This window comes from Trichosurus vulpecula, chromosome 4 (genome assembly GCF_011100635.1).
Source record: "Trichosurus vulpecula isolate mTriVul1 chromosome 4, mTriVul1.pri, whole genome shotgun sequence".
Taxonomy (NCBI): domain Eukaryota; kingdom Metazoa; phylum Chordata; class Mammalia; order Diprotodontia; family Phalangeridae; genus Trichosurus; species Trichosurus vulpecula.
In genome coordinates, this window is record NC_050576.1 from 217,886,953 (window position 1) to 217,900,332 (window position 13,380).

Below are 13,380 nucleotides of genomic sequence, written 5' to 3' on the forward strand. Positions count from 1 at the left end.
GTGTTTCCTCACCTGTGGAATGAGGCAGTTGCTTTAGATCATCTCTAAGGTCCCTTTTAGCACTAGATTCTACAATCCTATGAGAAGCATCAACAAAAGAATTGTTTAAAAAACCACACAATTTGTTGATGCCTTTAGTATATTGCTAGCACTTTGCAATGATTCTTGCCCCAACTGAACAAAGAAGTACAGCTAAGTAGAACAAATCAAACCTTCAGCTATGTGTGACGATGTGAGCTTCCCCACACGAGCTTTTATGAAAGTGCTTTTGGAATAACAAAACCAAAGTGTTTTTCTATTGTACTCTAAAGGCGCACGTAATTCAGATCCTTTAATGTATGTGTTATCCAATTAAAATGGAACTATCTTCTTACAGAAATCTCATGATAATACTAAAATTACAGAAATATAAAAACATTTTTGTTTCTACAGTTCCATGATGATCTCCCTACTCGTGCAAAAATTCATCAAATGTAAAAGCTGGAAGAAACCTTGGAGATGGGCTGGCCTAATTCCCTCATTTTACAGAAGAGGACTCACCAAGGGTCTCTCTTCTGATGGGAAAGAGTGCAAACAAAAGTTCCAAAGTCTCCTGATTCCCATCCAGAACCGCTTCTACTGCACTGGCAGTTCTGGCAGTTCTCTACTTTTCTTTTCTTAAACATGTGACATGACTACACCATATATTCTTCCTACATGTGAACATATTAAAAAACATGTAATATATGCATACAAGAGATACTGACTGAAGAAACTTCCTTTTTTTTTTTTACACAAAAATGCTTTCATTTTTATAAGAGCTTCATATATGGAAAGGGTATTTTCAGCAAGAATGTCATGTGGAGAAAAAAGTCCTGGATTCCTTGCAATAGTTCAACTATTCTTACCTGTACTTCAAGAGCAGTTTTAGTACCACTGAGCGGATGACTGGAGTTTTATCGACAACATCATCAAATGGTGAGAGTGACTTTGTGTATTCAGACTGTCCTGAAACTGACATGTAAAAAGCATATTAGTTTCCAAATAGGTAAGTGCAGCATCCTTAAGACATTAGAACTTAACTGGACAAAACTTACCGAGGTCATCTTTTAAGAGCTTCTTGTGGACAAATAGTAGAGAGAGCAGTTCTTCAATAACTTCCTTGTCTGGAGGAGTGTTGTCTTTGAAACACATAGTAGAAACAAGGTCTATGAAAAAACTGTTGCACATCTGGCGGAACTGTATATGTTTTGTAATAGCATCACTAAAGAAAGAGTTAAGAACAAAGTAAATAGAGACTACAGACAATATGCAGATTAATTTTAAAAATTTCTCCATGGTAGAAATAAAGCTTTAGAAATAATATTAACAACTTACATTTATATGTAAGACTTACAAAAAATTTACCTTCTAACAATGCTCTGAGATGGCTAGTACAAATAAATACAATTATCCCAAGCTTTGGATGAAGAAACTGAGGTTCAGAGAAGTGAAGAGACTGGCCCCTAGTCACACAGCTAGGAAGAATTAAAGCTGGGATTTGAGCCAGGCTTCTTACCCCAAGATTAGCATTCTTTTAAAAGCCAGAGAAATCAGATATATGCCTGAGCAGTGTTAGTGATGAATATCAAAATTATCTGGGAACTGAACAGATTTTTGTTTGACAGAGCCACTTTCTACATATTTTAAAGCTATGCTTCACAAACACAAGTGAGCATGCATTTTATGACTTATAGATGGATGCGGAAGGAACTACTGTTGCTCTTTCCTTTCCTAAAAGCTTCAGTATAAACACTGGTACAGTTCAATCACTTGACCTGGCTAGCAAGAGATTTGTTCCTGTGATATGCATAAATGTGTATGCCAAAAGGACTGGTATTACACGGTTACTCTTACATTCTACTTTTAAGGAGGACTCAGCAGAGATGCAAAAGAGACAGCTGTTGACAAAAAACAGGGCCACAGTCTAACAGGAGAATACGATGCATGGGGTTTGGTTCCATCAAAGGCCCCATAACACAAAGGACATTTGTACATCTTGAGGATCAATTCAGAATGCCAGCCCAGTTGGATATTAATTCCTTGGGTCTTTTTCCATCACATCCCTAACTTTATTTGTAATTTTATGGCTTGGTCCTACTGATTTTAATGCTTCTGGGATCTTCTTAAGCTGTTGTAAGTGGCTGTCTTCTGAAAATGAAAGATCTGGAAATGTAGGAAGATATACAGGTGGCATACCCTCCTGATGGAACAAGCAATGTTCTTTTTTTTTTCTTATTTCTGGCAAGGGTATTTATAGTAAGTGAATCCTAAAATTCAAATTCCCTAAATCTGGGGGTATAGAGGTAGGGTAGGGGGAAAGGAGAGAAAGCTAGTATTGTTTTCCCATGAGAATACCTTATTGCAAGTATAATATATGTGATACCTGTGCTGGTGGGATACAGCAATGGAGAATTTGTCTGGCAAGTCTGTGACACAAAAGGGGCACCTCATTTGCCCAGGGATGAGCCAAGTTGTGATGCACTTCTTGCAGTACACATGGTCACAAGGTAGGCATACAGGTTCCTTTGGGTCCCCGAGGCAAACTGGACAAGGTTTTAGGCCATACCTAGAATCCAAAATGGACAGTCAGTTGTACAGAGTAAGAGCTGGCCATCACATATGCTTTAAAAAAATCCCCCAAGTTTCTCTCTTGTTATTCTGAAACATAAGATCTTACTTGATACATATCTGGCTTGCTTGATCCTTGCACTCACAAAGAACAGCCATCACTGCAACAAAAGGTCGGTGAGTTTTGATATCAGAATTATCTTGGAGACACTGAAAGGGAGAAATGTAGCAAAATGAGGCTGATGAACGGTGGAGGACATATTTGTCTTCACAAGGCATGATACGTGATACCCTAAAGCAACAAGTAAAACTCATACCACAGTATCTCTCCTGCTTTAAGGCTAGAGTTCAAAGGCTGGCTGTTTGTATTATGTAAGGTAAAGTGATGATGCCATACCTACATTGGCTTGAATAGGATTCATACCTTTCTTTGCCTTTGCCTGTGCCTGAAAGGATAAAGCCTTTGTCCCTAAATTTGTATCCTTTTAAAATTTATGATTTCCAGATAAGGAGGTGAGACTATAGAATAGTTGCCGTGAAAAAGATCTGATGGTTTTAGTGGCTTGCTAGCTCATTGAGTCAGGAATATGAGAAGGGAGCCAAAAAAGCTCATATTATTCTAGGGTGCAATGAGAAGGCACAATCTGCAGAATTAGAGTTATTAATTCTGTTGCATTCTGCTGTGGTCAGATGAAACTGGAGAATTGTGTTCTGTTTTAGGCAATGCATTTTGGGAAGGGCATGGATAAGCTAGAACACAATAATGAGGGAAACTGAATGAGATTGAGGCCATAGCATAAGAAAATGCACCACATAGCTGTTCAAGTATTCAGAGGGTTGTCATGAAGAAGAAGAATTAGGCCTGTTCCACTTAGATCCAATAGAATTAGAAGCAATGGGTAGAAGTTATAGAAAGTAACACTTAAATGTGAGATAAGAAGGAAGTCCCTAACAATTAGAGTTATCCCAAAGTGGAACGGACTGCCTTGGAGTGCAGTAGGTTGCCTCTCATGAGAGGTCTATGAGCAGAGTTGGCAATGTTGTTGAGGGAATTCTTAGTCATATATGGGTTGGACTACATGGTCCCAGAGTCCTCTGCCAACTTTGATAATCTGTGATTCTGTATAAGATTTCTTCTGTCTCATAAGATGTTTTCCAACATTCTCTTTTATGTAGAAAGATTTCATATGAACACTAACCTCTGCCAAACCTTCTTCATATTTGGGGGCCAGGGTAAACTAGTACTTTTACTTGGCTATATGCCTCATTATACCAGCCTGAAGAGCATCATAAAACAACTGACTTGCATTGTCATCCTGACTAGTTTCCTAGACCTAAGAGACAGAGCTCTCATCTGTGTCTCCATGAAAGTTTTAGAGAAGAACTGTAACTTTAAGATTTGGGAGAAGTGGGGCCTGGGCTATCTGAGCTCTGATCTCTCCACCCTTCAGTTCTTTCCTAGGCCATTAACACTAACTGCACGCTCCTCCTTTGCTTGTCAATATCCTTTGTGAATCAGTTCAACTCTACATGATCCTCTACACTCAAATCCCCTGCCTCCAAGTCCTGCTTTGCTGATGACACTTCATCAAATTTCAGCCTTAGATCTCTCCTCCCATCCTGTCTCCTTTGCTCCTATTCACATGTTACTGAATGGAGATGGAAAAAAAATCACAAAACTGTGCTAACTGATTCAACTACAAATTTAGGTAAGCTCATCTCAAGTGGACTGTCACCATAGCAAAGTAATTCTTTTACATCTCTCTAACTGATACACTACAGTGGCTGTTCTGAACCTTTTTCATCTCTCTGCAAGTCTAGCCTAGTATCCCCTCCTTCCACCATCCCCACTGAGAATTTCACTTGATACATCACTAAAAACAATTGGGGACATTCTCCAAGAGCTCCATCTGCTTCCTTCCTCTTTTCCCACCTTTCAGACATCTTCCCCTACTCTCTCCTCCTTCAACTCAAATGAAGAGGTGGCCTCTTCTCCTTGACAAAACAGAACCCTCTTATATGAGCCACTGATCTTTCCTGGGCATCTTCTCCAGCAGACTGTCCCACTGGCATCCCTGCTCAACCTCCTGCCTTCTCTATCTCTCTGTGTACTTCCCTGCTGCCTACAAACACACCCATCTTTCCCCCATCTGTAAAATACTTTCACTTGGTCATATCACCCCCTATGACTATTGTCCTACATCTCTTTTCCCCTTCATGGCTAAATTCCTACACTAGATGCCTCCTTTCCCTTTGCTCTCACACCCTTATAAATCCTCTTCATTCTGGCTTCAAATCTCCTCACTCACTGAAACTGCTCTCCAAAGTCACAGATGATCTCTTAATGATAACGTCTTTTCCTAATTCTTATCCTTCCTCGTCTCTTAGGTGCTGACACTGTCACATCCAATCACCTTCTTTGTTTAAATACTCTCTCCTCCCTTAGTTTTGGTGAGCTTGCTCACTCATTTGTCTATTTCTGCCTGCCCAACACTTCCATTTCAGCATCCTTTGCTGGAACTTCATCAAGGTCACAATTATTAACTGTGGGCATCATCCAAGGCACTGTCCTAGGTTTTATTCTCTTAACCCTCTCTAATATCCCACTTGGTGATCTCATTAGTCCCCACTGATTCCACTACCATCTTTATGCAGATGATTCCCAGGGTCTTTATATCTGGCCTCAATTTCCCTCCTGAACTCTAGACCTGCATCATCATTATCTTTTGGACATTCTCAAATTGGATGTCCCATAGGGTTCTCAAATTCAACATGTCCAAAACCAAACTTTATTTTCTTTTGCCTAAGACCTTCTCTTCTTCCCAAGTCTCCTATTACTTCTGAGGATACTACCATTCTCCCAGTCACTCAAGCTTACTACCTTAGAAACGTTATCCTTGTGTTGATCGATTCCTCTTTCATACTCACTTCATATAATTAAATCTATTGTCAAATCTTATCATTTTTATAACTACACAACTTCTCCCTTGTGTGCTTATCCCTTTCCTGTATATACCCTCTATGTAAGTAGACTAATGTAGCCACCACCCTCGAACAAGCCTTAATCACTTCATGACTAGACTTTTGCAATAGCCTTCTAATTGGTTTCCCTGAATCAAATCATCCCCCTTTTCCAAGCCACCTGCTGCTTGGATGCCAAAGTGATTTTTTCTAAAGCATAAGTCTGACTATGTACATTCCTTACTTAAAAAAAAAAAAACCTCTAGTTGTTCTGTATTCCTTCTAGGGTCAAATACAGTCCTCTTGCTTGGTATTTAAGGCTCTTCATAAACCAGTCCCTTTTTACCTTTCATCTTCTTATACTTTGCTCCCTACCTTCTACTTCTTTTTATACTTCACTTCCTAGATTTTACATAGTCTACAAGACAGTTATACTGGGATACCTGGTGTTCCTTGAACATGACACTCCATGCTTTTGATGCATAAATTCATTCTCATAGTGACAGATCTATTCTTTGTCAAATTAAAAAGACAAGAAATCTTTCTGTGTACATAAAAATTTGCAACTAAAAATAAAGCTTGAAATAAGATGAAGTACTTACCTTGCCCAACAGAGAAACATACTCAGTCACTAAGTTCTGTAACTCAGGAAGCCGAGCCTTGGTCTCTAGTAGCACATGTTCCACAAAGAGTGCCATGGAGAAGATTTGATTCCACTGGATCCTGCCAACAAAGCTACAGCAGTTATACTGTCCAGCAACTCTCTCAGAAAGATGGACAATGATAAAGGTAAGGGACAAAAAGAATAGATACCTAAGACATAGTGAATGGCATATTTGGAAAGGGGCAATAGCAAATGCATATAGGTATAATGTCTATATCATCTTCAAAGTAACTCTATTATCTACACATTTTTATTTTATAAAACTTTCAAAGGACAAGGCAATATGGCTTGGAAAGAACAGATCATAGGAATCCATATTTATAAACTGCATATTACAAATGCATTACAGAGTAGAACCAAAATGGTGGATTAGGACTGGCCAACCAACTGAACTCTTCCAATATTACCCTTCAAACAACTTTAAAATAACACCTCAAATCAAATTTTGGAGCTGTAGAACCAACTGTCGGGATGAGATATTATTCTGGCCTAAAAAAAAAACTTAAGGAGAGAGATAGGCAAGAGAGCAGTATGATAAAGGGGTGCAGGCCTGTCTAGAGTCCACATATGGAGCTGTGGCAACAGCAGCCTCAACAGCTGCTTCTGGAACTCAGCCCAGAGATGGCAAGAAGCATTGGTCAGAGAGAGATTACAGGGGACCCTTTCCTAGCAGTGACTGCTGTTGGTATTAATTAACAACTCTGTTGCTCATAAGAAGTTCTCAGTCAGAGTTCCAAGGGGGAGAGGGGTGTTTTAGGTCAGTCACATGGGAACACAGGCCCTGGTTACAGTACCAAAAAAAAGAGTAGCACTACTGCCTGCGGCTGCCAGGGACCCTTCCTAAGTAAAGACCAGAGCACAGACCAAGAGAACAGTGACCGTATCTTTTTCAGGGTCATACCACCTTGGAAGCACTGAAAACGTGCAGACCCACAGAACTAGCTCTGAAAACAGCAACACAAAAAAGCCTGAAGCTTGGCATAGTGTCTCCTCATCCCCAGGTGAACAGAGTCCAACTTTAACATAAAGTTCAAAGTAAAAAAAAAAAAAAAAAAAAAAAAAAAGGCTGGAAAAATGAGCAAACAACAACAAAAAATTTCACCATATAAAGCTATTACAGTGTCAGGGAAGATTAAACATAAACTCAGAAGAAGACAACAATATGAAAACAGCTACCAAAAAAGCCTCAAAGAAAAATGCTAATCAGACCAAAACCCAACAAGAATTACTGGATAAGAGGGATAAAAGGGATAAGAGTAGTAGAAGAAAAACTGGGAAAAGAAATTAGAGTGATGAAAGAAAATTATGAAAAGATAATTAACAGTTTGGTAAAAGAGGCACAAAAATACTGAAGAAAATAATATCTTAAGCAGAATTAGCTAAATGAAAAAGGAGGTGCAAAAATTCACTGAAGGAAAGAACTGCTTAAAAAACAGAATTGGCCAAATGGAAAAAGAAGTACAAAAACTCACTGAAGAAAATAATTCCTTAAAAATTCAAATTGGGCAAGTGTAAACCAATGACTCCACAAAACATCAAGAAGCAATCAAAGTCAAAGGAATGAAAAAAATAAAAGTGTGAAATGCCTCACTAAAAAAACAAATAATCTAGAAAAGAAATCAAGAAGAGATAATTCAGAAATTATTGGACTATTTGAAAGTCATGATAAGGAAAGAACCTAGATATCATATTTCAAGAAGTTATCACGGAAAACTACTCTGATCTCTTAGATCCAGAGGATAAAGTAGAAATTGAAAGAATCCACAATCACCTCCTGAAAGATATCTCAAAATGAAAACTCCCAGGAATATTCTAGCCAAATTCCTGAGGTCCCAGGTCAAAGAAAAAATACTTCAAGTAGCTAGAAAGAAACAATTTAAATATGACAGAGTCACAGTCAGGATCACATAAGATTTAGTGGCTTCCAGTTAAAGGAATAGAGGGCTTGGAATATGATATTCCAGAAGGCAAAGGAGCTAGGATTACAATCAAGAATAACCTGCCTGGAAAACCTAAGTGTAACCCTCCAGGGGAAAAATAGATATTTAATGAAATAGAAGACTTTCAAACATTCCTGATGAAAAGACCACAGCTGAATAGAAAATCTGACAAACACAAGGCTCAAGAAGCATAAAAAGGTAAACATGAAAGAGAATCATAAGGGACTTGGTAAGGTTAAACTGTTTACATTCCTTATATAGGAAGATGATATATGTAACTCCTCAGAACTTTATCATTATTAGGGCAGCTAAAAGGAGTTTTTATAAACAGAGGGCATGGGTGTGAACTGATTATGTTGGAATGATTTCCAAAAAAAAAAAAAAAAATGAAAGGAGGAGAAAGAGAGATGCAATGGGAGAAGGAAGAAGGAAGAGGGTAGAATAAGGAAATTTTTCTTACATAAAAGAGGCACACAAGAAGAGCTTTTGCAATGGAGGGAAAAATGAGGGAGGGGTGGTGACAGGCAATGCTTGAACCTCTCTCTCATCAGAATTGGTTCAGAAAGGGAAGACTATTTAGATACACTCAGTTGGATATAGAAATGTAACTTTACCAATACAGAAATAGGAAGGCAAGGGGAACAGAGGAGAGAGAGGAGGGAAACAGAAGTTAGAGGATTAAGGAAGGCAGTGGTTAGAAGTAAAGGAGACTTGAGGAAGGACAAGATAAAAAGAAAAAGAGAAGAAGAAACAGAAGAAAATAGGAGGGAAACATAGCTGTGAATGCAAATTGGACGAGCTAACCCATAAAACAGAAGCAGACAACAGAATGGATTAGAAACCAGAATCCAACAATATGTGTACAAAAGATACACACAGAATTAAAATAAAGGGCTAGAGCAGAATCTAATATGCTTCAGCTAAAGTTAAAAAGGCATAGGTAACAATCATGATCTCAAAGTAAAAGCAAAAACAGACTTAATTAAAAGAGACAATCAGGGAAACTACATTATGCTAAAATGTAGACAATGAAGTAATAACAAAAATGGTTACAGAAAATTCTCTCATAAAGTCCTCATTTCTCAAATATGTACTAAACTGATTCAAATTTATAAAAATAAGAGTCATTCCCCAACTGATAAACGGTCAAAGAATATGTCCAGGCAGAAGAATAAATTAAAGCTATATAAAAAAGCTATATAAAGTCATATTTAAAAAATACTCTAAGTCATTGCTGATTAGAGAAATGCAAATTAAAACAACTCCAAGATACCACTTCACACCTATCAAAAATGACAAATGCTGGAGCAGATGTGGAAAAATAGGCACAACTACTGGTGGAGTTGCGAACTGAACCAACCATTCTGAAGAACAATTTGGAACTATACCCAAAGGGCTAAAAAACTGTGCCTATCCTTTGACCCAGTAATACCACTACTAGGTCTGTATCCCAAAGAGATCAAAGGAAAAGGAAAAGGATCTATATGTACAAAAATATTTATAGCAGCTCTTTTTGTGGTAACAAAGAATTGGAAATTGAGGAGATGTCTACCAATTGGGGATGGCTGAGCAAGTTATGGCATAAGAGTCTTTTTCTCTCTTCCAAACTTTCCTATTACTGTCAAGGACACCACTATCTTGTCCTTTCCCTAGGTTTGCAACCTAGGTATTGTCCTTGACCTCTCTCCCTCTCATATACTAGTCTAAAAAACTAAAAGGAATTCAAAGAGAAGCTTTGAATGAAAAGCAGGTGACCAACAGGCTCATGTCCCATCAGCTGTCAATTCTACCACCAAAACATCTCTCTTATATACCCCCTTTCTCTCTTCTGACACTGCCACCGTTATGATGTTTGCCCTCAACACCTCACACATGTGCTTCTGCAACAGCCTGCTGGTTGGTCTCACAACTTCATCTCTCCCTATTCTAGCCCATCATCTACTCAATTGTCAAACTGATCTTCTTTAAGCACAGGTCTGACTGTATTATATTATCCCCTTATTCAATCAACTCCAGTACCTCCTATTAGTTTCAGGATTAATATGAAATCCTTCATTTAATACTTAAAGCTCTTTATAACCTGGCCGCTTCCTACCCTTCCAGTATTCTTACATCTTACTTGCCCCTTCCTTCTCCCAAGTATTCTTTGATCCAGTAACACTGGCCTCCTTGGTGTTCCTCAGTTATGCTGGTAAGGTAAGTGAGGACATTTCACACCAAGAGGATAAATTAAGAATGCCAACTCCACCTGGGTCCCTCACATTTGACTCATCCTTTTCATTTCCACTGTAAATACCTTAGTCCATCCCCTTAATTGTCTTAACTCTGATAACTGCAGTAATTTCTGAAAAGCTTTTGATCTTTTTTCCTTTTACTCTGTCTTAAACATCATCACCAGACCAATTTTAAAGTGCTAATAAAAAAGTCACGTCACTCCTCTGCCTCAAGACTTCTAGTGGCTTTCCAATGCATGCAGGATGGCCAGGTTATTTAGAATTCAAGGCCTTTCATAATCTGGCCCTCCATTTCCCTTTCATCACAACTCATTCAATGTGATCTTTCCATTCAATCAGATTCGCTTTCTACTAAAAACAACAATCATTGCTGCCTCTAACACTTATGTTCACGTTAGAAAGGCAGTCATGTAACAGAGTGGTAAGAAGGCTGGTGTCGTACTACGGAAAACCTAGGTTCAAAATCTGTGACTCTCGGTCAATCATAATTTCTCTAAGCCTAAGTTTTCACATTTATAAAATGGTTATAATACTGATAGTGCTTACCTCACAGGGGACTTGTGAGGTTCAAAGAGATAATGTATATAAAGTACTTTACAAACCTTAAAAGCATTATATAAATGTCAACTGATAAATCTTGCCCAGATTTTTTTCCCTTCTTTCTCCACTTATCCATATTCTACTCACTCTTCAAAGCCCCATTCAATCAATACCTTGGTTCCTAAAGCTTTCCTTCTGGGCCAGTCATCACTTCCTTCTCAGAAGTCTGTAACAATTATTGTGTGTATAACTTATGTGGTACTTAGTCACTTACTCCTTATTACCATTATTATTATTTTAAAACTTTTCATGTGTGCATTTTTTGTATTTCCAACTAGACTGCCAGCCCTTTTAAGGCAAAGACCATGGCCTTTGCTTCTTTCTATCACCTGGTATGGTGCCAGACACATAGTAGGCTACTCAACAGTTGTTAAATACACAAAGAAAGATTTGCAACCAAAATGAAGCTTCATGGGACTCACTTGATTTTTGTAAGCACCGTTCTGCACATGGCTCCACAGCTCTGCATATAGCTTTCTGTACAGAGGAACTCAAAAGGCATATGAAGATTCTTTACTATTTGCAACCAAGCTTGAGGATTAGGCTTCAAAACATCCTTCTTCAGGATTTCAGCACAAGCCAGTGCAGCATACACATCTAGTACCTGAGAAAACAAAGACCAACCAACAAAAATTATTTAGTAGCTTTTCCCCTATTTGCTCAGTAGAAGTAGGCAGCAGGTTCTGGCTGAATACCATATTCTTTTTTTTTTTTTTTTACAAATTACTTTATTTTTAGTTTTCAACATTCACTTCCACAAGCTTTAAATTTTCTCTGCCTCCCTTCCCTCCCCCTCCCCAAGATGGCATGCAATCCAATATAGGCTCTACACACTCATTCTTATTAAACATATCTTCACATAAGTCATGTTGTATAAAAGAATAAGAATGAATGGGAGGAACCATGAGAAAGAAAAAAAGACAAAATAAGAGGGCAAATAGTCTGCTTCAATCTGCATTCAGACTCTGTACTTTTTTTCTGGATGTGGATGGCATTTTCCATCATAAGTCTTTTGGAGTTGTTTTAGGTCCCTTCATTGCTGCAAAGAGCTAAGTCTACAAAAGTCTGTCATCACACACTGTGGCTGTTACTGCAATGGTTCTGGTTCTGCTCACTTCACTCAGCATCAGTTCATATATGTCTTTCCAGGTTTTCCTGAAGTCTGCCTACTCATCATTTCTTATAGCACAATAGTATTCCATTACATCCATATACTACAACTTGTTCAGCCATTCCCCAGCTGATAAGCATCCCCTCAATTTCCAGTTCTTCACTACCACAAAAAGACCTGTTATAAATATTTTTGTACTTGGGAGTTCTTTTCCCATTTTTACGATCTCTTCGGGATACAGACCTAGAAATGGTATCGCTGGGTTTGCACATTTTTATAGCCCTTTGGGCATACTTCCAAACTGCTCCCAGAATGGGTGGATCAGCTCACAACTGCACCAACAATGAATTAGTGTTCTAACTTTCCCACAACTTCTCCAACATTTACTATTATTCTATTTTGTCACATTAATCAATCTGATAGGTGTGATGTGGTACTTCAGAATTGTTTTGATTTGCATCTCTCTAATCAGTAGTGATTTAGAGCATTTTTTCATATGATTATAGATAGCTTTAATTTCTTCCTCTGAAAACTGTCTGTTCATATTCTTTGACCATTTATCTATTGGGGAATGACTTGTATTCTTGTAAATCTGATTCAGTTCTCTATATATTTGAGAAATGAAGCCTTTATCAGAGACACTAGTTGTAAAAATTCTTGCCCAGTTTTCTGCTTCCCTCCTAATCTTGGTTGCATTGGCTTTGTTTGTACAAAAACTTTTCAATTTAATGTAATCAAAATTATCAATTTTGCATTTCATAAGTTTCTCTATCTCTTGTTTGGTCATAAATCCCCGTGTTCTCCATAAATATGACAGGAGAAACTATTCCTTGCTTTTCCATATTGCTTAAAGTATCAGCCTTTATAAAGAAATCGTGTGCCCATTTGGACTTCATTTTGGCATATAGTGTAAGATGCTGGTCTACGCACAGTTTGTGCCATACTATTTTCCAGTTTTCCCAGCAGTTTTTGTCAAATAGTGAGTTCTTATCTCAGAAGCTGAGGTCTTTGGGTTTATCAAACAGTAGATTACTATAATCATTGACTACTGTATGTTGTGTACCTAACCTATTCCACTGATTCACCACTCTATTTCTTAGCCAGTCCTGAGTAGTTTTGATGATTGCTACTTTATAATACAATTTAAAATCAGCTATGGCTAGGCCACCTTCCCTAGCATTTCTTTCCATTAATTCCCTTGATATTCTGGACCTTTTGTTCTTCCAGATGAGTTTTGTTATTACTTTTTCTAGCTGTATAAAATAATTTTTGGTAGTTTGA

The 13,380-nt window shown here is 38.0% G+C and overlaps 1 protein-coding gene across 1 annotated transcript in view; it reads right to left on the bottom strand.

The window, feature by feature from the left end:
* Positions 1 to 13,380, bottom strand: part of RNF213 (ring finger protein 213) — a 183,170-nt gene that overhangs the window by 29,360 nt on the left and 140,430 nt on the right. The window contains exons 40-45 of the mRNA XM_036754786.1: positions 11,411 to 11,592; positions 6,153 to 6,273; positions 2,699 to 2,799; positions 2,405 to 2,587; positions 1,077 to 1,243; positions 888 to 993 (exon numbers count right to left, since the gene is read on the bottom strand). Of these exons, the coding sequence (XP_036610681.1) occupies positions 888 to 993; positions 1,077 to 1,243; positions 2,405 to 2,587; positions 2,699 to 2,799; positions 6,153 to 6,273; positions 11,411 to 11,592 (860 nt within the window). The remainder of the gene's footprint in view (positions 1 to 887; positions 994 to 1,076; positions 1,244 to 2,404; positions 2,588 to 2,698; positions 2,800 to 6,152; positions 6,274 to 11,410; positions 11,593 to 13,380) is intronic.